Source organism: Spea bombifrons, chromosome 7, assembly GCF_027358695.1.
Source record: "Spea bombifrons isolate aSpeBom1 chromosome 7, aSpeBom1.2.pri, whole genome shotgun sequence".
Classification (NCBI taxonomy): domain Eukaryota; kingdom Metazoa; phylum Chordata; class Amphibia; order Anura; family Pelobatidae; genus Spea; species Spea bombifrons.
Window position 1 is genome coordinate 17,419,787 of NC_071093.1, and position 23,990 is coordinate 17,443,776.

The 23,990-nt window shown below is 40.5% G+C and overlaps 1 protein-coding gene across 2 annotated transcripts; it reads left to right on the forward strand.

Annotated features, from left to right (window-relative positions):
* The first annotated feature begins 574 nt into the window (after positions 1 to 574).
* UBE2G2 (ubiquitin conjugating enzyme E2 G2) lies at positions 575 to 23,760 on the forward strand. 2 transcript variants are annotated; one of them, XM_053470737.1, is made up of 6 exons: positions 575 to 688; positions 15,752 to 15,787; positions 16,289 to 16,334; positions 20,442 to 20,560; positions 21,220 to 21,360; positions 23,154 to 23,760. In XM_053470737.1, exons 1-6 carry the CDS (start codon positions 646 to 648, stop codon positions 23,264 to 23,266), a joined length of 498 nt encoding a protein of 165 aa, XP_053326712.1. In that variant the 5' UTR covers positions 575 to 645; the 3' UTR covers positions 23,267 to 23,760. The 2 variants fall into 2 exon arrangements, with proteins under 2 accessions (XP_053326712.1, XP_053326713.1); XM_053470738.1 differs by lacking the exons at positions 575 to 688; positions 15,752 to 15,787; positions 16,289 to 16,334 and adding an exon at positions 13,035 to 13,039.
* Positions 23,761 to 23,990: the final 230 nt, after the last annotated feature.

Consider the following 23,990-nt stretch of genomic DNA (forward strand, 5'->3'; position numbering starts at 1 on the left):
TGATTCACCATTCATATTGCGGGTACCACGAGTGAGAGAGACATACGTAACATTCACGTTTGAAATGTGGTGTTCATTCATTCACGCAACCGGAAACAATTTAGATCTGTTTTATATTTGATAACTGACTTTAAAATCTACATACATGGCCTGTTAGAATTCCTTTGCATAACTAGGAATTTACTCTACCAACAACATACAATCTCAGTTGCGAAGACATGCATTTGGCAGCTGAAGAACTTGCTAATCGCCCTCCATGCAATACTGTGGTTCTAGAAAAGGCAGATCTGTTCCTCCAGCAGATGTTGCCTACAAATCTCTGCTGACTGTGAACAGATTGGTTTGTTTTGAAAAGCTTCATATATCTGCTATTGCCTGGGTGTGCGTACATAGCATACCGTCAGCCGTGAAGCTGTCACCTCACCGTTATCAAGTAATTGGCATAACTAGCAAGAGCGTCGGTTTTTTCTGCTCATGCGCACCTTATTTTTTTTTTTAAAGCTTTCCTGCAACTGCTTGACGTTGGGCACGTTGCGCATGCGTAATGGGAGTAGAGCGCGCATGCTTAAACTCCTTTCTAGGTGACGTGTCCCGGTAGGGACTGTGTACTTCCGTAAACATACAATACACGGCCTTTTTTCTGTGATGGCTGGAACGGCCCTTAAGCGACTGATGGCTGAGTATAAACGTGAGTTAACTGAACGAGCGTACAAACGCTACATTAAAGTGATCTTTCATATGCGCAATGTTTGTTTCTCAGAGCAGAGATATAATCCTCCGTTTTATATTAGAAGCGTTCACAGTCACTTCTGTATGAGGGTAACGGTTCGGGTCTGCAGGCTGGCTTGAGCCCGCGGTTGTTAAAGTTGGCTGTGCACTTGACATCTTGTTGTTGAACGCCTGTACAAACCCAAGCTCGGGGATGGCTCTCTAATGGAACGCAAAATAAAGTTGGACGTGTAATATAGTTATGTTGTGCTTCATGTTTGCTGCACACAAGTATAGCTGCATTCAAGTTGTAAAGAGCTGTCCCATATTAAACTGTACAATATTCAGTATAATGCCCCTGTCGTGCAAAATGCTTACGTTTGGGGGTTAACAAGGCATTTGTATAAGGAGGATAAAATGTAGCTTTTTCTTAACATTTATGGCATGATGCCATGCACGCTCCCTTCCCACGTGACATGACCCAACTCACGAAGAGTGCCTGGGCTATACGCTCCCTTCCCACCTGACATGACCCGACTCACTATGAGTGCCTGGGCTACACACTCCCCTCCCACATGACACCAAATGATGGATGGTCTCTTAGTGACAAAGGGGGAAGATTCTCCTAAGAATGGAAATCTAAGTTTCCTTACATCATCTTGACAAAAGACTTTAGATCCAAGGATCCCCACTTACAATTTTTTAATGTAAATTTTCATTTTTATCCTGTCTTTATTTTAACCCCTTCAGGACCAGGGTTATTTACGTTATTTATGTTTGTGCCCAGAAGCAGTTTTTGTGTTTTTGCCATGTCTTTATTCAGCTTTGATTTTCCACTTACTCCTTTAAAGTACCCCCTCAATTATATATATATATATATATATATATATATATATATATATATAATTTTTATTTTTTCCAGGACAAATCAGGCCAGGCCTTTTTTTTTATATAATAATTGTATATGTATATAAACCACCATTTTAGTATGACAAAAAATAAGCTTATTTAGGTATTTGTCCTATATTTTCGGAACACGCTTCCTAACGAATATGTTAAAATCGATAATCAGATCAACCTTATTTAGCTGTCTACAGAGGGCAAATTTCAAGCCCTAAAAGAGTAACCTGGCTGACCGTTAAGATATGTTTTGACAGGTTGTAGATTCCCAAGTTTCGAAGATCTTCTATGGTGCGATTCTGGGTCTTTTTATTGTGTCTCTTAATATGGGCTCGACGTCCTCCTCGTCTTCCTCGGAATCTGTCTGACCATTGGTCCGTCTCGTATTCTGAGACACTGCACATTGCTTGATTTTGTAGTTTGTGCTTTCCAAAACTTTGGTCTAAAAAAGACAAAGAATTTTTAGTAGTATGTATAGGGAAGACATTCCTCCAAAGGACCATTTTCTTAGATTTTGTTCTATGTTTCAAATAATGAGTTATCTCTAAATCTTCCCAACATATCAAAACGGTTTTTAATAGGTGTGACAGAATGACCAGTCATACAGGGGCCCAAGGTACTCAGAGATGGCTCCAGCCTGGCTGCCAAACAGGCAGGAACTCCATTGTTTAATTAAGCCCATCAATAGGATTGCTGACTGGGGATTAAAGGTTGGGTGGAATACATGTATCTGTTAATTTATGTTAATGAAGTTCTGTGGCTATATCAGTCTATGTTTTACTACAATAAACTGTTCATTCCTGCTGTACTCAGTTCAAGGTAGTTGTGTCTACTTATTGGGTACACATAGCAGGGTTCCAAGGTGCGCATGCTGACTGGTGCTGGAAGTGATTCCGGGGACAACAGGAGGATACATGTGGGTGATCTCTGGGAGTTACTACAGCTCTCTTGGTGAACCCGTTACATTGGTGGCAGCGGTGGGATTGCCTCCTAGTCTGAGGGACACGTCCTTTGCAACGGGATCTATCTCCAGGAAAGAGAATGGAAGTCAGCTACGCAGAGCTGATCAAGAGGAATTGTAAACGTCTGAAGCTCTGGAGGGATGTTCTCCACTTGGAAATTAAGTACAAGGGGAAAAAACCTTTGAGGAAAGGTTTTGGCTCCAGCGGAAGTTGCGGATGCCGTTCTTGGGGAAGCAGCCCAAAGAGGAATGGGTGGCTGAGCTGGAGGTGCTGGTCCAGACAGAGCTGAGGTTGGACGATGGATATCGGGCTCTGCGGTGGTACGCAGCACAGATGTGCCTGGGGCTGGAGGATAAAGGTCCCACAGAGGGCTATGGCTTCGGCGGCCCGGGATTATTATTGGAAATTATAGAAAAGTATCCCGACTTCGGAAGTGCATTGGAGTGTCGGGAGGAAGACATCCAGGAGCGAAGGGAGGAGGATATCCCATACGTGCCTAAACTGTGGGCTGACCTGGATTATTTGGTCACACAAGAATGGGAACTGGAACAGGCATATCAAGAGTTATTTGACCATGTGCAACAGTATGCCCCAGTGACCATGGATTTCATTGATTTTACTGCGTGGTCACCTGAGGATGTTGACCCAGAAGGGGTGGATGGGACTGAGTCACAGGGTTACTGGACAGCTAACCCAGATCCGATAGCGGAACTATGTGATTGTACACCACAACCAGATCCAGAGACTTTGGATTTAATTGATTTTACATCTGAGGATGTTGGTCCGGGAGGGCTTGCAATTGGCTTCCCTTCCCAGCAAAAGGAAGAAGGTTTTGTGGGTGTAGTAGCTGGCACTGCGGTCTCCACAAGCACCCACCCAGCAGAAGAGCTGCCATCGGGGCAGAGTGCCGCTGGCATCTGCCTGCTCCTTTCCCCCGTTTCCCGAGCCTGACCACAGCAACCTTGTAGGGTCCAGTCAGGCAGCCCCAGAGACTGTGGTAGTTGATGGGGCTGCGGTTTCCACACCTGGGTCCCCGGAATGTTTGGCAGTTGGCCCAGATCCCTGCTCCCCAGCAGAAGCGCTGGCAACAGGGCAGAGTGCTGCTGTTCTCTGCCCACCCCTCCCCCTTGTTCCTGAGTCTGACCATGACGCTCCCGCAGTGCTCGCTCAGACCACCCCAGCCAAAATACTGGCAACAGGAGAGAGGCAGGACGGCCCCTCTCTACCAGCACTGGAGGTGCCCGCAAACCCTATAAAAGAGATTTCTCCAGGTCAGAGTGCAGCTGGCCTCTGCCCTCCCACATCAGACGTCCCTCCACTAGAGGATGGTACGAAACCAGCACTTGGGGACACGTATCCCATACAGGTGGGTAACGGGTTCACCAAGAGAGCTGTAGTAACTCCCAGAGATCACCCACATGTATCCTCCTGTTGTCCCCGGAATCACTTCCAGCACCAGTCAGCATGCGCACCTTGGAACCCTGCTATGTGTACCCAATAAGTAGACACAACTACCTTGAACTAAGTACAGCAGGAATTAACAGTTTATTGTAGTAAAACATAGACTGATATAGCCACAGAACTTCATTAACATAAATTAACAGATACATGTATTCCATCCAACCTTTAATCCCCAGTCAGCAATCCTATTGATGGGATTAATTAAACAATGGAGTTCCTGCCTGTTTGGCAGCCAGGCTGGAGCCATCTCTGAGTACCTTGGGCCCCTGTATGACAGGTCATTCTGTCACATATCTCCCCTTTTAAAAATAAGACTGAACTGGGGCCAGACCCAAACCGGGTCTGCATCCAGTTCAGTCCGACAGCACAGCTCCGTCGCTCCTGGAGTTGTGGATGCAGGGGGCTGGCAAAAGGCAGGGAGACAGGGTCCATAATCTGCGGGTAGCAGGCTTGCTTTCAGTCCTCTCCAGGGGCCCCAGTGATGGACAGTTCCGTCACACACTCCATCACAATAGGTAACCCAAAAGACACTTTATTTCTCTTAGTATTCACTAAATTAACCCTATCACCACCCAGCCCGGCCCCTTTAGTATTGATTGATGTGTCCCCCCCACAACCTTGTGTATTGCCCCCCTTTGTGCATTTATGCCCCCACACCCTTGTATATTGATTTATGTGGTGCCCCAGCCAATCCCCTCCCTTGTGTATTAATGCCCCCACCCTTTTTGTATTGGCTAATGTGATGCCCAACCGACCTCTTGTCTATTGATGCCACCCCCCCCTATTGATTTTGTAATGGCCAAACCCAGCCACCCCCCTTTTTGTATTTAATTTTTGTCCCAAGGGAATCCCCCCCCTTGAATATGGGTCCACTTTCCTATAACCCCTAACAATTTTTTCTGTCAAGAGGAACTCTTCTGTGAGCCCGCCCCCTTGAACGTCGCGTCTTAAAAGAGGCGGGTCGAAGAGCTGCGGAACTGCTGCCGCTGGATGGCACGGTGTGTGTTCGTTAGGTGGCCGGCGGAGGCGGTCTTACAGCTGCACAACGGCTGCTTTGAAGGCGGACCGCATTTGGCCTGCGGGCCGCGCGTTGACCGCCCCTGGTTTAGGAGGTGATCAACGATTGTCTCCTAAACTTTAATGGTGTCGCTGAAATTCCTTGACAGCAAGGCATTCAGCGAGACCGAACACTCACCCCAGGACGCTCAGTGACTGCTCCACTTGCAAGATGGCGGCGCTAGAGGGTCTGCAGACGCTCTTGAGAACTCTGGCTCCACTTGCAGGTTGAATACAGGTACTGCATCCAACCATGCAGGTCAATGGACCCCAGCTTTCTTATTACAATGTGATTCGTAAAATATTTAAGAAAAAATAAAAATAGCTAAAACATAAATGTGGTAACATTTCAAAATATTTATGCAGTGATGTCACCATCAGAGGAACATCTGGTTCCAGTAAAATGTATACATAGAGATATAAATTTATACCTGAATTACAATTTGTGTGGAAAAAAAAATTACTACCACAAACTTTGGCAAAGGCTGGTGGTAGAATCTCATGCATGGAAAGGGTTAAAATACTAGCATTTGAAATAACTTGGGATGTCTAGTTTTCAAAAATATATGGTTTGATGGGGTAAATTGAATTAGCTGGCTTCAAAGATGGCCCTATTAGGACACGGGGGCAGTAGGACCAGATGTAAAAGTTCCAAGTTAAAGAATGCGCACTTCCTAAATGTGGCATTTTACCTCCCAAACAACCCGACAAACACATGCATGGGGGTATCAGTGTACTCGGGAGATGTTGCTGAACACATATTGCGGTCTTGTTTGAAAGTGATATACAACAGGAGCTGTAAATTTTTGTGATTAAAAAAAGTGTTTTGTTTTTTTTTTCATTATGTTCTATTTTTTTTTTTATAGGAAATTAAATAATATGATCAAAAATTCCTGAAATAAACAATATATGACTTGTATGGTACACTAAATGAGCAAGGAGAAAATTAAATCTAAACACGAGCACCGCAAATGTGTTAAAACCATCTTGGTTCCAAAGGGTACAAAAAATAAAAAAAACTTAGCGGCCTAATGTAACAACAAATCTAACGGGAACACAGAATTTTGAGGTTTTTGTTATACCAATTTGTATGCCAGGCACAGTTTCGGATGTATATTTCACATAAGGTTACCTGGAAAAAAGAAAGAAAACACTCTCTCCTCCGCATTAAAAAAAAAAAAAAAAAAAGACGGGATTTAAAGTCGCATTGCGACTTTATTCCAAATTTGACAAGGTCCCTTCCCCCACCATCAGCCCTGTTCCCTGAAGCTGCTTGTGACAGTTTTTACTAGGTACGTCACTGGTCCTATAAAGACACTAGCATGATGTATCTGGTACATCTCTGGTCATGAAGGGGTTTTGAGTGTTTTTTTTTTTTTTGTCCTCTGTAAACATTATTATTGCACTGTGAGCATTTCTGCTCAGATTAAATATTCATTACAGTATTTGCTCAATTGTAAGACAACCCTGATTATAAATTGACCCCCCCAAAATTTGAATATTAATTTAGGAATAAAGAAAGCCTGAATATAAGACTACCCTAAATGTTTTACCAGTAAATATTAATTCACATGTAAACTATGAGAAAAATATATATTTTTTTTTGTTTGTCAACCTGCCCCCCCAGTTATGTACATCTGCCCCATGGCTTGCTACTCTGCCCCCCCCCCGATAAACCTTATACCTGCCTGTATGCCACTCTGCCTCCATGATATGACTTTTAACCCTCATTATGCCACTCTGCCCCCCAGAAATGCCTTTAACCTCCTATGCCACTCTGCCCCCAGATATGCCTTATACCTGCCTATATGCCACTCTGCCTCCATGATATGCCTTTTAACTCCCATTATGCCACTCTGCCCCCTCAAGAAATGGCTTTTAACCCCCTATATGCCACTCTGCCTACAGGAATGCCTTATATCCCCACATATGCCACTCTGCCCCCCCCACCCAACTTACCAATGCTTCCCCCGACTCGTTCCTCGTACTTCAGACTCCCTGGTGTCTAGCGGGGGCAGCCGGTGGACGCTTTCGCAATGAGCGTAGACAACCTCTGTTGCCAGTTCTTTCCGCCGGGGTTCCATGGAGCACCGGCGTGAAGTAACTTTCCGGTGCTCCGTCATAGAAGCCCTGGCGCAAGTGCAGGCAGCAGCGGAGGTTACCAGAGAGGAGGATGCAGGTCTCCTGCAGCGCTGTGGGGGATCTGGATTTCAGTCTTACAGTCAGACCTCTATTTGAGGTCTGATTATAAGACAACCTTGAATATAAGACGAGGGGTATTTTTCAGAGCATTTGGTCTGAAAAAAACCTTGTCTTTTAATCGAGCAAATACGGTAATTAGTTCTGTCTTTGTGCTCTAATTTTAAACGCATAGCTCCCCAAGTTAAAATGTTACCTTTTTTTTTTTTTTTTTTTTTTTTTTTGGAAGCTTTGCTTTTTTGACTAAATTGGGGATTACAGAAGCGACCTTTAAAACCTTTAATATAACTTGGTGGTAGCAGCAAATAAAGTTTTGGTGTTGTGGGGGTTAAGGTGCAGTTGATCTAGGCCCTGCAAGGAGAGTGACGAGTGACCCTGTGGGTTGTGTGTGTGTGTGTGTGTGTGTGTGTGTGTATGAATATATATATATATTACAATGGGTGTCGTTTGTGTGCAGGTGGATTACTGCATGTGTTAGCATATGTGTTACTCTGTGGTGTTATGTATGTCTGTTACTGTACAATGTCAGACTGTGAATGTAAATGTATGGTGTTGGTGTTTGTGTTATTATTTGATGTTAGAGTGTCAGGAATGAGTCTAGGCTTAGTGACAATGGCCGGCAGGGAGAGAAGGAGTGAGAAAAAGAGAGAGCGTCGATATATGTGTAAATGTATAGTGTTGGAGTGATTGTGTGCTTTTGCAAAAAAATATACTGCACCCAGGCACCACTAACCCTAAATTCACCCTTGCTCCTGCCAGAATACCTTGCGGACTGAGTGCACAATGCTAGACATTCTATTAAGCCTAATTTCTATAACGTGCAGTGCTTTATTATGCCACTAGATGGGGACTTTGGTTGCCAGATAGCTCTTCTAGCAGAAGCTTTACAGCAATTTGAAGATATTTTAGTAGTATTAAGTTAAGGGACAGCATAATGTCCCCACCAAGTAAGAATGCATATTAAACTACCCTGTTCTATCCTGTAATATCATGAAGTAGAAGCTGCCCTCCTCTCCATAGTATGACCATTCTCGCCACTGATAAGGTGTTAAGCAGTGATCACTTTAGTGTTGGTCATTGCAATGTTTTTTTGTGTCGATTTGGTAAATTTTAGACTTAACCTGTGATTTTTGTTTAGTAGCGGTATTTAGATATTTCATTCAAAAGTAAAATGAAATCTTTACCACAGGAAAGTTGTCTGTGTGGGGACGCTCACATAACCTTTCGCTGTCTTATTGTATTTTGTGAGATTATCTGACTTTGAAGAGGAAATTAACCCCTTAATGAACTATGACAGGCCAGGCACGTCACACTAAAATGGTCAGTTAACAGTTGCATATAGATACATAGGCTGAAGAAAGACATGCGTCTATCAACTTCAGCCTTTCCCTTGCTTCATGTTGATCCAAAAGAAAGCAAAAAAAAACCCAGTTGTGGCACTTTCCAATTTTGCCCAAACTAGGCAAATCTCCTTGGATCAAGAAGCTGTTTCCCCATAGTTTAAAAATGATATCCCTGAATATTATGTTTTTGCAAGTATTCATCCAGTTGTTCAAATGTCTGTGCAGACTCTGATAAGGCTACCAATGCAGGCTTCCTGATTGTCCTAACTGTAAAAAAAAACACTTTCCTTTGCCTTAGACCAAATCTCCTTTCTTCCAGTCTAAATGAGTGACCGTGTGTCTTATGCATAGTCCTGTTTATGAATAGGTTTCCAGACAATGGTTTGCATTGACCCTGAATATATTTATATAATGCTATCATATCCCCTGAGGCACCATTTTTCTAAACTAAACAGATTTAAATTAGTTCACCTTTCTTCATAAGTAAAATGTTCCATTCCTTTTATTAATTGTGTAGCCCGCCTCTGCAGTAACCCAGTACTTATTTATAAAAGTATGGTGTCAGTGTGCTGTGAACAGGTCTGTGACTCTATGAGGGGACTATGAGATATCTGGGGGGGGTATAAGGCATATCTGGGGAGGATGGAGTGACATATCTGGGGGTATAAGGCATATACGGTATATAAGGCATATGTGGGGAGGGCAGCGTGGCATGTCTGGGGAGGATGGAGTGGTGTATCAGGGGGTATAAGGCATATCAGGCACAGTGGTATATGTGGGAGGCAGCGTGGAGTGGCATATGTGGGAGGCAGCGTGGAGTGGCATATGTGGGAGGCAGCGTGGAGTGGCATGTCTGGGAGGCAGCGTGGCAAGCCTGGGCTCAAATGTGCATAAATTGGGGGGTCTGGTTGGGAAATAAAGACAAGAAATGCATTTTATCAAAGTTTTTTTTATTCTGCTGTATGTATTTAACATCATTTGTTTATTAAATTATTTTAAATAAATGAAAAATGTACATTCATTTTTTTTTTTATCCGATTAATCGAAAAAGTAATCGGCCAACTAATCGATTATGAAAATAATCGGTAGTTGCAGCCCTACATTTTTATATAATACCTTACCGGGCCTTAGGAACTGCTGACTGACATTGCGCATTGCTGCCTGGTTTGTTGTCTCTAACAATTCCCAAATCCTTCTCATTTGTTGTTACCCCTAATTCACTACCATTTAGGGTGTAAGTTGCTTGTGCATTCCTTACCCCAAAGTGCATAACTTTGCATTTATCTACATCTGCCATTTGGGTGCCCAGTCCCCCAGTCTGAATCCCTCTGCAGCAAAGTAATATCCTGCTCATATTGTACCGTAGTTGCTTGATTATAAGACGACCCCCCCCAAATCTGAATATTAATTTAGGAAAAATCAGAAAAAGCCTAAATATAAGATGACCCTATAGGAAATAAGTTTTACTAGTAAACATTAATTCATGTACCGTATATTCCGGCGTATAAGACGACTTTTTAACCCCAAAAAATCTTCTTAAAAGTGGGGGGTCGTCTTATACGCCGGGTACTTACCAAGCCGGAGGTTCCCACGAAGCCACCAATCTCTCTAATCACTACGCGCCGGCTATTGCGGCAGAGCGCAGGGATGCCGTCATGTCCCGGCGCCCTGCATCAATTGCCGGCGCGTAGTGATGAGGGAGCAGGGAAGCCCGAGGTCTGGCAGACATCGGGCTCCCACAACTGGATGGAAGAAAGAAGACAGAAGATAAGGTAAGAGATGGGGAGAAAGGGACAAAGGGGGGAGAAATATATATATATATATATACTATATATAAATATATATATATATATATATATATATATATATATATACACACACACACACACACACACACACACACACACACACACACACACACACACACACACACACACACACTGGTGTGTGTATATATATATATATATATATAATATATATACTGGTGTGTGTGTATATATATATACATATATATATATATATACATATAGATGTGTGTGTAAAGGCAGGGGTGTGTGGTGAGGGCAGTGTATAAATGTGTATGTATGGACAGGCATATGTGTAGATATATATATAGATATATATATTATATATGTGTGTGTGTGTGTGTAAGGACAGTGCATGTATGTATATGTCAGCAAATCACCGGTAAGGTACATCGCTTGCCGTGATTGGCTGGTTGTTGTACGCTGGGTAGAGGGGTAGTCTTATACGGCGAGTATAGTCCAAACTCTATATTTGGACTGTAAAAGTTGGGGGTCGTCTTATACGCCCAGTCGTCTTATACGCCGGAATATACGGTAATAATAATTCACCACCGAAATCACCAAATGTGGCCCTTTTGCACCCAAACAGCCAGGCAAACCAATAAATGGGTGGTATCATTGTACTTGGGAGATGTTGCCAAACACTTATTGGGGTCACAGTAACATATACCAGGACCTGTGAATACATACCTGAATCAAAATATGTGTGGGGAAAAAACAAAAAAAAATTACTACCACAAAGTTTGACAGAAATGGTGGTTGAATTAGTGCATGACAAGAGTTGAAACACCCTGGACATCTCAAACCAAAAATATATGGATGTTCCAAATAGCACATGGGGGCATAATTACCAGATCTGGAAAAAATGGTTTTGAAATAGAAAAACGCTACAGAATAAAGCAAAAAAAAAAAAACACAAAACACAAAAACATTGAGTATTTCTATTTACAAAAAGTAAAATCTATTTAGCAGGTTTTACATTAGTTTTTATAGAGGAATAAAAGATTTTTCACGTAAAAGTCATAAAAAGTCCTTTCCCCCCCCCATTATGATACAATCAAAATAATGACTTGTAAAGAAAGCCCTCCTTGTCCTGAAAACAAACGATATATAACTTGTGTGGGTTCGGTAAACGGGAAAGAAGAAAATTACAGCTAAACACGAACACCGCAGAAATGTTGAAACAGCCATTGTCACGAAGGGTACAAAAAATAAATCCAGCCATTGTCACAAAGGGACTAATGGGATATGCACTGGTATTTAAAACGGTAAAAGGGGGTAATTAACATACAGTAGTCACAGTAAAACACACAAAGTTCAGGGCTCCTTTGCACACGGCTTGGTATTTGCACTCAGCCAACCTCAGCACAGTAGGGGGTTGCTATTGTAGTCTGTTGGAAAGATGGTAAACATGGGCAGTTCCCTGACTTCTGCCCAAAACCATCTGGATATTAGATCTTGGTGCAAATACTCTCTATAGAGGTCCTCATCCGATGTAGAGTAAAACACCACACATAAACCCCCTCCCAAAATGCAGATACGCCAAATGTGTGTCTGAGGCCCAGAGTTTTTAGAGTCTCTGGTAATTAGGGAAAATTACACTATGTACCAGGGGGAAGAAGTCCCAACGGACACCTTAGTCTAGGGTCCATATTTTGTATGAAGGAGGTGGGCCCTCAGGCCCCTCCAGGAGTCCAGGGCATGGAGGCTTCCATGACTAACATATCTTTTTTGGTGAGAAAATTTTACTTAATGTATTCCTGATAGAAAATGTAATGCTTACAGATTTAGCCTTGTTGTTTTTGCTGATAAACTGTTGGCTTTGTGGGGTTATTTGCGTTGTTCTCGGGGAAGGGCATATATTCTTAATCATACATAATGTGATAAAGCAAAAGTCTGCTAGAAAACGCTGTAAGGTTAGAAGTTTAATGTAGTGCTCAAAGCAATAACATCACCTAAGCAGGCTTTATATTGATTATTTCGAAATGATCTGTGCCTTGAACCGACAATGACATTACCCTCTAAAATATATACTCCACAGGATTGGTAAACATGTCCTTCCAGCTTGCATCTTTTATTTTCATATCAAAACACATTGGGGGACATGTAGTGCTAAACATGCAAGTGCTATGAAATGCTACATAAGAGCTCTTGGATTGGTATTCTTTCTAGGATAAGGGCGTCCATTTTTTTTTTTTAACTCTGCCATATGGTCTGATACATATGTGTATTTTCTGCAAACAATATTGAAGTATTCCCTCTAAGCCATACAAAAATAGCGGTACGTCCCGTTTTTTTTCCCCCACTCATGCACTTTGTTGAAACACCTTAGAAATCATGGAGGTATTAAACCGAATCTCTCTAAACCTGCCACCCCCCCTCCCCCGTACATACTATTTCTTTGCCCTCTGCTCCATGATTTCCATTGATTTCAATGGGAGCACTTTTCTGCCATAAATTTGGCTGCTTCAAACTCATATAATCACCCTGGTGCTAATGGCCACTTCACAGGCAACTTTGTGTTTAGAGTGGATGGTTTTGTGTTTGTTTAGAATTTTATCACTTGAACACATAACGCTGTAGTGTCGAGCTCAGCCTTGATCATAATATAATAATTCTGTGCTTTCAGTGTATTTTTCCCAACCTAAGTGACAATCACAGCTCTTGATAATTGGACTGGGGCACTTTGTGACATTGCCTGCAATTAATTGGTTGGGAGTTTTTTGCCATGTAAAAGCTGTACATATACGATGAAATGTTCCAGATTTTGTTTAATCTTTTTACTGCTTGTAACAGATTGCTGCTTTTATATTGAAATAATTCTCATCTTAAATAGGAGACTTGCATTTCCTGATAGCCAAGTCATTTAATACAGTACCCTCTGAATCAGAGGTCTGCGGCTGAGTAACAAACAGTTGACTGTAGCGCTTGTCTACCGTTCATGTGGCCTTTTCTTTACTTTTGGCTATTAAGTTATGACACATCAAACTTCAAAGATGAAGGGTAAAGGTTTCAAGGTAAGAAACCACATGTGCACAAAACCCCCTACCCCCTCCTGTAATAATTGGTGTAAACAAGGCACAACTTCAAAAATGGTAATTTTAAGTAGGATGTGGGTAAAATAATAGGATTAAGCCTTTGAAATATTACCGTTCTATTCCAGTCCTGTAGAAATGGAAGACATGTTTACTTTTTAATGTGTGTATTTTAGGTTTTTAATCCCAAGAATGCCAGACATTGTTATCTAGACAGCATGTTTGGTTACAATACATCAGGCGGTTAAATGCACCTAAGGGTGCTGTTCCACAAAATATTAATTGAGCTTTCCAGCATATGTTTGAACAAAAATTAGAGCATTAAAGGAGCATTAACGTTTTTGTGATTAAAGGTTCAGTGTGTAACAAATTCCTTTGTTTATCGTTTAATTATTTCCGAGAAGGGCATGGGTATTCAACAGTAATATAAAGTTGCCTCTAGTGCTGCATTTAGTTATGTAAAAGAATCTTTGTCGGGCAACTGGGAACTACCGTATTTGCTCGATTATAAGACGACCCCCCAAATCTGAATATTAATTTAGGAAAAAAAGAAAAAGCCTGAATATAAGAAGACCCTATAGGAAAAAAGTTTTACCTGTAAATGTTAATTCATGTAAACTATTTTTTTAAATAAAAGCTATGATTGAGAAAAATATTTAGGTTTTATTTCCTTCTATTTTCCAATCTGCCCCCCCCCAGTTATGCACATCTGCCCCAGAAATGCCTTATACCCCCTATATGCCGCTGTGCCCCATGATATGCCTTTTAACCCTCTAAATGCCACTGTGCCCCATGAATATCCCTTTTAACCCTATATGCCACTGTGCCCCATGATATGCCTTTTGACACCCTATGTGCCACTCTGCCTCCAGAAATGCCTTATACCCCTATATGCCACTCTGGCATTAAGGGGGTTAAAAGGCCTATTATGGGGCAGAGTGGCATATAGGGAGGTTTAAGGCATTTCAGGAGGCAGAGTGGCGTATAGAGAGTTAAAAAGGCATTTCTGGAGGCAGAGTGGCAATAAGGGGGTTAAAAGGCATTTCATAGAACACTCTGCCTCCAGAAATGCCTTTATGCCCCCCCATTTAACACTCCCTCCCTCCTCCAAACTTGTCAGAGAGAATTCCCTGCACCGGTGATCTCTGATCTCTGACAGCCGGGGAAGGTCTACGCGATGGACGCAGACAACCCCTGCTACTAGCCACACCTCCTTCCGGCTGCAGCATAAGTTGTCTACGCGAATCGCGTAGACATCTACACGCTGCCCCGGCTACACACCGGGGACGCACCGGTAAGTGGGGCGGGGGGGGGGGGGACAGGAGGATCCAGGTCCCCTGCAGCTGCGGGGGATCTGGATCTTAGTCGTCTCATAGTCAGACCTATTTGAGGTCTGATTATAAGACGACCCCAATTATAAGACCTCGTCTTATAATCGAGCAAATGCGGTAAATACTAAAACTACATACTAATTTTCCAGCAGTGCAATTTGTATTATAGAAACAGGTACTTATCCAGCCTGTGCAGAACCACAAATCCTAAGATGCCTAGCCAGACATATTTTTTTTTTTTTTATGACAGGTCCCTTTTCTTTTATGATGCTGACAAAGTTGCTGTAGCTCTGCATGAACTACGCTGCTACCTGTCTTCTTCTTTGTGAGATTAACTTCGAGCAAGCATCTGGATTGTATGTTAAGGAGGCTGTTGCATTTCAGAACTACTTGTTTGTTTCAGTGTACTGTATATAATTCTGTACAGTGGAAGCATTCACATTAAATTTGAAAGATATTTTAATGAGCGCCTGGGGAGGGGGGGGTGAAGCACCGTGAAATATAGTGTCTCTAACTTGGCTAAGGAAAATTGTAATTGTTTTTCTAAAATTAAGCTGTGACTCCTGGCTATTTGGTAACATTTTTTTATTATAAAATACATACTTGCAAACTGCTTTTTTCTTTTGCAGTGTAAACATTTCAACTTTTATGTATACTGAATCCTCTATGTACTAATCTTTACAGTAAACCTCCAGGTCTTTCTGCCTGGATCCTTAGAAGTCATCGTTACAATATTGTTTTTTGGTTTTAATCACGTAAGGTTAACTTTCTGTTTTACCGGCACATGTGCTATAATAGTTTCCATAGACTGGTATACAGAAATAAAAATGTATACGACCACAGAAAAATGTCCAAGAGCAACGCTTCATATACTGAGACAGAAGCTTTGCAAAAAATGTCATTATGGGATATATGCTGTCTAACATTTTACTTTGTTCCTTCTATATTCAGAGCTGACACTGAACCCGCCAGAGGGGATTGTAGCAGGTACGTCTTATTCCTAAGCTCTCTTCTTCAAGAAAAATATTGTCTGTCAATCAAAGTCACAGCTGGACCTTGGGGAAATATTGTTGATATTCTAATAAAACCTACAATTAACAGTATTTTGTCTATAGGTCCATTTTTATACAAATATACAATAAGCGTGTGCTAAACATATGTTGTTGTAAGGACTAGAACGCACTGCAGTTTGCTTCTCCATGCTCCTCTGACTGGCTACTGTTACGGTCTACATAAAAATAAGATACTTGTTACAATGCACACAACACAAATGTATTAATAAAAACATGTCCACAGTGTTCCATAAAGTGTGTTGGCATTTTAATACAACTTTTACATGTGACGAACCAGTTTGAGTTGACTTGTTGTGTGAACTAGTTTGTCAGTTCCATCTCTTGTCATATTGTTGTGCTTACTATTGGTTTAGATTTGTACAGTGCACCTTTGGGTTTCTGATTCTTTTTATAAATGCTCTGTGTTCCATTGCAGGTCCTATTAACGAGGAGAATTTTTTTGAGTGGGAGGCCTTAATCATGTGAGTAAACCACCATAAGCTATTATTAGTTCGAACAAAATGTTTTAGCATTACGGTTGTAAATGCGGGTCATCCTTAACAGTTGCCATGTTTTGCAAAGTTACAGGCTTAATTATATTTTAATAGTCTAAGGAGGTTTTGGGGGAGGCTTTAATGTTACTTTTGGCATTTTTATAGTAGGATATGTTCACCTGCTTGTTACAATCCATTTTATCGGTTTTATTTGTGGTGTTATCTGTTGCTGCCCTCTTTCCCATTGTTTCTATTTTATTTTCACAATCTACTGATTTGTAATGATATGTAGGACTCTGTACACAGCTATAGCTACACAAATAGAACGATATCTCATTAACCTCAGGAAGGACTGGCCTCACCATGTTGTGGAAAGAACTAATCTCTGATGATGGGTTATAATCTGAAAGTACCGTTCACTTGGAAGAATGCGCCAGCTCTGTAAGACACCTGCCTGCCTCTTGTATGACGTGCAGCCTTTAAGACGAGCCTTGGAGGCAGATAGTTCAATTATAGCCTTGCACGCCCTGTCTATTATAAGGAGCGCCATGACCTTGCTATTAGAGCATGCTTTGATTTCTCATTGTGTTTTGTTTTGGTTTTTTTCCTTAAGTCCTGCACGTAGGGGGAAAAAAGAGCAAGTATAACAAGCAGAGTCCTTTGAAGTAAATGTTTGCAACTAAAAGTGTACATTGCATTTTCAGCAGAAGTGCCCCAACCTCCATTGGTTATAAATGATGTCATACTGCTCTCCTAAGCGACTATATACACCTGGACTTCTCACTAGACCCTTCGAAAAATGTTAAAGGGATTTGATAAGTGATACATATGTTTTGAATTCATAGGATAATTATACAGTCACTTATATATATGTAATGGAAATTTAGTACCATGGAAGCAATGATTATATGAGTAGAAAATGCTAGACGGGACTATGCAGTAGACAAAACTTTAGACCTAAAGCAGTCATTTTTTTTCTTCTTCTTTAAAGGGGAATCCCCACCATTTTTTTATTACAAGTATCACATTACAACAACCAAATTAATACATTCATTTCAGTATCGCCATATGTAAAACTGAGACATTTACACACTTTCATGATACTACATAAGTTGTAGCACAAATGGAGTGCTGACTGTCATGTAATACTTGTTTGGGTACCATGTGGTCTAGACGTGCTGCAGAATAGGGATTGGTAGGAACGGTCTTAAGGGGACCAGCACTGTCTCCAAGGTCGTGTGTGCTTTTTGGGGCTTTTATATAAAAGGGTCACGGGCAATATCAAAGTATTTAGCATTCAGATACGTATTAACTGAATTTTGGTAATTTTGGAAATTTTGTATGAAGCCATGACAACGAGGCCCTACCTTCTCTGCCGGCCACTTCTGCATCTTCTTCTTCATAATCTTCTGTCTTTGTCTGCATCTCCACAGACATAACCGGCGGGAACTTCCACCATAATGGCAGTGCTGGGTTATGTCCATGGAGATGCGGACAAAGATAGAAGATTAAAGAGAGAAAAGATAAAAAGATAAAAGCAGATACAGAAGTGGTTGGCAGGGAAACATGAGAATTTAGGGCCTATTATATTTTTTTGGTACAGGGTGTTTTTGCTAACCCCTTTTAGTTACCTGCAATAAAGATAGGCAGACTACAGAACTGTATATAGCCAAAGAATACAGTGATAGTGAGACAAAATTATGAAAATTGTGTATATGTATGGGCCTGACTGTGTGTGATTATTTCATCAGCATCCTTACAAATCAACCCCAGAATGTGTGTGTGTGTGTGTATGTGTGTATTGAACTTGCTGGTGCCTGGAGTATTGGAAGATTTAAACGTAGTTTGTTGAAGGTTTTACTTCCTGATGTCCCATGATGTTTTTCTGTAGGATTAATCACATTTTGCTCTGCCTTCTTTATCAACCGCATTCTCCTATGGAAGCCCTGATTTGTTTCACAGTATACATAAAACACATGCTTTTGGCAATATCTAGTATTGGTTTGTTGCTACGCCAGAGTGTATTTTGTGCCATTGTGTGCTAATCATGTGTTTCCTTAAATTACACTTGTCTTGGTTTCTTTATTGTAATGTTAGTGGAGTATTGCAGGATTTAACATGCCAAATGCCAGCACTGCAAATGGATTCCAAGTCGTTTGTATTTCCAATGGATATATTGTGTGATTTAGTGATTGCCAGAAGAAATGCGAGATTATTAAAAAACAGACCTGTTGAGAAAAAAAGCTTTCCACTAAGTGCCTTTAGAATAAATAAGAGTTCAGACCATTATTAGCATCATTATTTTCCTTCCTCAAAGTTTTAATATAATGTATACATTTTAAAAGTAATCCATCTGTATTCCCAAATCCCATTGGGTTTTGCTTGTCTTTTCAAAGTTGTTTCTATAGATAGCTTCTGATCTTTCAAAACTAATTCTAAAATGAAAAATGTCTTGGAATTAAATTTTTTTTTTTTTTTTTTTTTTTTTTAACTTTGAACAGTTATGTGTACACTTTCCCTAACAATTGTCATCCTTGAGGAGTGACTGGCATTAAGTAGGGCTTAAAATTCTATATTTTACAAGGTAGAATTCCTTCTGTTCGTTTTACTAATGAGGGAGTTTTTTTTTTCCTAAGTGTTGACCACCCCTACCTAGTAAAACTAGTACCATGATAGGCACTAAAACACACACTCATGCACTCAGGTGCATGCACCACTCTCAGCAACACATCACAATCTGTCACACAAATTGACCACTCACGGCAAAGCCAATGTACACTCCAACATACACACAGGCATACTCAACATGAAAGCACACAGAGCATGTAAGTAAAATGGAATTATATTATAAATTGATAGTATAGTAGGGTGAAAAAATACTTCAGTTCATTCAGTTCAACCTTTTCACACTAAGGTCATCTAAAGTTGATCCAAAGTGAACCGCTACCTTTTTTTTCCCACTTATCAATGCATATACTCCATTACAATTGTCAGGTCATTTACTCCACAAAACACTTGAAAGAATGAACTGACGTGCTGGCATTATAATGTTATGTCTCTTCTCGCTAAGTGAGCGTATGTAAACAGGGAATGGTTGTGCTGCAACTATATCCTTACTCGCAAGTGTTCTTAAAGTGAATACCCTTAAGGCGGGGTATGCCTGTACTTTTCTCAGTCAAATACCCAGTATTCTCAACCAAAGGACACAATCTGAAACCTACACGTTACACAGATTTTGCATAGTATAACCAATCGCACAGTTTACACTTAACCACACAAGCCTTACCATGAAGCCCAGGAGATGCAAAGAAAAAAAGGGGTGGGAGAAAGTGGATAATAAAGTGCAGAAGGAGGGGCTAGCAGAACAATTGAAAGATCTCATTGTCAATTTATACTACCTTTTATATACCGCCCAAAATCCATCTGAATCTTATTGTAGCACAGAGTATATTTTAATAAATTGGGTCTATGAAAGTATTTTACTGAAGCATACAGACTTGAACTTTGTATCTCATGTCCCACCCTGTTCCACATTTCTTTTTTGGCCGAATTGTGTCCTACTGTATTTACTCTTTGTAGCAGCATTTGTTCCAAACTAGAACATGTCGTATTTTAATACACTTGGTAATGATATCAGAGTCACCAACGATCTGCTTACCTGATTGCCAGGAGACCACTTCTCTCCAGAGCAGGCAGACTTGGTAGTAGTGCATGGTTAAGTGATGTCACCTGCCATCTAGTAAGGGAAGAGTGATCCAAAACCACTGTGCCATAACGTAAATACTGCAGTTGTCTTTATTCTCTCTGTGGGATTGCAAGATTGTTTCAGGCCCTTCTATTGAAATATTGAGCTTTTTTAAAGTAATTAGCGCCCATTGTTTATTATTTGTAAAAACTATTAAGTCTATTTAGTATGTAGTATGTAAGTATGGCTTATTCAACTAAAAGTAATCTGCATATGTAACCAAATATTTTATTATTTCGTGTTTTTGGTAAAACACACTAATACATTTTTTTTCCCACCGTCTCATGTATTTAGTTAGGTTGCCTAATTTTAGCAATACTGTCTGCAATAAAACTTTATTTTGTCCCCAGGGGACCTGAAGATACATGTTTTGAGTGTGGAGTATTCCCAGCAATCCTCAGCTTCCCTTTGGATTATCCACTTAGCCCTCCCAAGATGAGATTTACATGTGAAATGTTTCACCCAAACAGTAAGTTACTAAAATATTTTGGTTAACAGATAGTACTAGCATTACTACATTTATCAGTGTTCAACTGTATGTGCATGTCTATAACAGTTGTGCCAACTGGCATTTAACACTGTTGTGCTTGAAAGCAGTGCCATCCATGTGTGCACAGACATGGTCGGCACTGAACCCTGCGGGAACCCACCCTTCCTAATAGCACATTAGCAGGGTAGAGGACTGAACCCTGCTGAAAACTATCCATGCTAATAACACCCGATCTTGTGCAATAGACTTGGGTGCCATCAGGCTAAAAGCGGCTGAGTCAAGGGGTTCTGCATTGCAGGGGAGAAGCAGTATTTTGCAATGTACCTCCTATAAGGCAACACTGGTGGATGTACAGAATTCCATTCTCTCCTAGTACATTCAAGCTGACATGGTTTTGCTCTCTGTATAGAAACTCTCTCTAAAGGAAGTTGAGAGGCTGGGGAGACCGTTAACATATCTAGAAAAGTAAAAATGAAAAAAGTGTACAACCCAATATAAAACCACATCAAATTCTGTTTTTGGTTTTCCAATTTGTATTTAGAATATTTTATAATAGTGCATTTTTTGTGGTGCAATTACACCATTTATTAATGTGCAGTGGACCATTTCATTTTCTTTCCCACTTTTTTTTTTCCAAGTATACCCAGATGGAAGAGTCTGCATCTCCATTCTGCATGCCCCAGGGGATGATCCAATGGGATATGAGAGCAGTGCAGAGAGGTGGAGCCCTGTGCAGAGTGTGGAGAAGATACTGCTGTCTGTTGTGAGCATGTTGGCAGGTATGCAGATCACTGAGCCTCTGCGATCTCTTTTTTTTTACCATAACTTCTTTTCACTAAATAAATTGTGAAAAGTTATATCTGAACAAAGAAAAAAAACAACTTTAACCTATATGCTTTTTTTTATGATTTCATGTCTGAAAAAACATAACCACTTTTAAAATAGAGAACTTATTTATTTTTATTGTTATACTAGTGATAAAACCCCCAACCACCTTTAGTTTATATATCCAATAGATGTGGTTCTATATACAGTCATGTGAAAACAGAATTCAAAGAGGGTGTACTTTCTATGGTTTTACATATCAGGACATATTTTCCTTAGCAGGTCTTAAAATAAGGTAACTACAACCTCAGATAAAAAAAAAACACACCACATATTACATTGTGTCATGATTTGTTCATCAAGAATAAAGCCAAAATGGAGTGGTCATGTGTGAAGTACATACACTAGGTACACCTTATGATTCGATAGCTTGTAGAACCACATTCAGTCTCTCAAATCTTGATTCTTTTCTGTGTCAGCTATTCAGTTGTAGATTTGCTGGTGTGCATGGGATTAATGTCCTGTTGCATGACCCAATTTTGGCCAAACTTTAGCTGTAGGACAGATGGCCTCACATTTGATTCTAGAATACTTTGGTATACAGAGGAGTTCAGTCGACTCCATGACTGCAAGGTTACCAATTCCTGTGGCTGCAAAACCAGCCCAAGTCATCACCCTTCCACCACCATGCTTGAGAGTTGGTATGAGATGTTTCTGTTGATATGCTGTATTTGGTTTTTGCCAAACGTGCATTATGGCCTGACGTCTCCAGTTTGGTCCCTTCTGTTCAAAGGGCATTGTTTGAGAAGTCTTGTGGCTTGTTCAGATGCAACTTTGCAAATCTAAGGCGTTCTGCCATGTCTGCTACTTAGTATCTTAATTCCTATGAAAATAGTAAGGGTGTACTTACTTTGGCTTTATTTTGTTGAATAAATCGTGACTTGGTGTGTTATTCATCAGAAGTTGTATTTACCTAATTTTTGGACCTGCTAAGGAACAGATGATTATATCCAGATATGTAAAACCATAGAATTCAAAGAGGGCATTCTTTTTCACACGACTGTACATCTAGTTTGCACAAAAAGCTCACAACAATTCACAGGGTAGACCTACAAGGGGTAAATTCCATAATCATAATAAAGGTAGAAAATATACATTTTTACAAGTGTGCCAAACTTTTTGTACCCCCTGTCTACACCTGCTTTTGAGTGGTACAACTCCATTATCCATCATCACTGTGGCTGAAAGTGTTGTGGTCCATAAAAGCTTATTGGCTCCTTTTTTGTTTTACTCAAAAATGTATACTTATACTTATGTAACTAAAGTGATTGATCCTGCATGGTAGCAGGCATCAGAAATTTTTTTCTGCTGGCTGGCCAACCAATCTCTGAGTGTATCCTTTTAAATAATAGAGAAATCTGTTGTAAGATGTAGTCGCATAAGCTTTTGTAGAGTTAACCTCTGATTATTTTACTATATGAAGTTTGGCTGTCTAAATGGTTCACACATTTTCCCATTTAGACTAGTATGGCAATATGCATACTAGGCATAATATGCAGGTACAATTTGACCCGCAAATAATAAAGTACTGTTAGAAATCCCCTTCTTCCTGTTTACATTATCGTCCTTGAGCCTTTAAGAAACCTGGCACCTATAGGCACCAAAGCAGTTCGGTGCTTTAGGATGTCCCACTGAATCGCTCTAAATAATAAACAGAATTCCTGTTAACTGTATCTTTCCTCTGCAGAGCCTAATGATGAAAGTGGAGCAAATGTGGATGCCTCAAAAATGTGGAGGGAGGATCGTGAGCAGTTTAACAAGATTGCCCGACAAACTGTGCAGAAGTCTTTAGGACTTTAAAAGGACCCATTGGAATTGCACATGGATGGAGTCTATACAATTCTTTTTTTATGATTATCATACAGATGCTTGCAAAGGACCTGTGAATGTGAGGGATCATTTATGTGCTCTATTACTTTCCTCAAAATGTGCTGGGAAGTCCGTAATTGCAGCAGCCATTGGGATTACTCCATTTTTTGCAAGCTGGATGGAGAATTCCCCTGGTTCATCTCATAGCTTTTGTACATATCAAAGCCTATAGAAAATATTGGACCTGTGCAGACACATCTTGGTCTTTCCTGCTTCCCTCTCAATAATTAAAGCATACAATGATATTCTGTACAAAAATACAGATCAAATGGGAATGTGGTTGTATTGTCAAGCACCTGTGGCACTTAATTAAAATAATTAAATAGTAAAATTATTGTTGAGACCTGTTCAATGACAGATAATTGTATTATGAATGGTCATGTCTTCTTAATGCTGTCTTTTTATGAAAGCTGTTACTTTGAGTCTTTCAATTTAAACATATATGGAGAAAAAGCATCGCTGTAATGGGAACTAGACATAGCAGGAGTAGGGTCATCCCAATTCCTGGTACTTAGGGCTACATGAACATTGATAGACTGCAAAGCTATTTTTGTTGCCTTGTTTTATAGTATACATGCAAATGACTTGCAGTTCTCATGATTGTAACATCCTATCCCATTACATCTTTCAATGTAACATGCTTAGGCAACTTAGC

Coding starts and splice junctions, on each gene's coding strand:
- UBE2G2 (XM_053470737.1), top strand. CDS start 646: ATGGCTGGAACGGCCCTTAAGCGACTGATGGCTGAGTATAAAC. Junction 16,335..20,441: donor GAGTGGGAGGCCTTAATCAT/GTGAGTAAACCA, acceptor TTTTGTCCCCAG/GGGACCTGAAGATACATGTT. Junction 21,361..23,153: donor TGTTGTGAGCATGTTGGCAG/GTATGCAGATCA, acceptor TTTCCTCTGCAG/AGCCTAATGATGAAAGTGGA.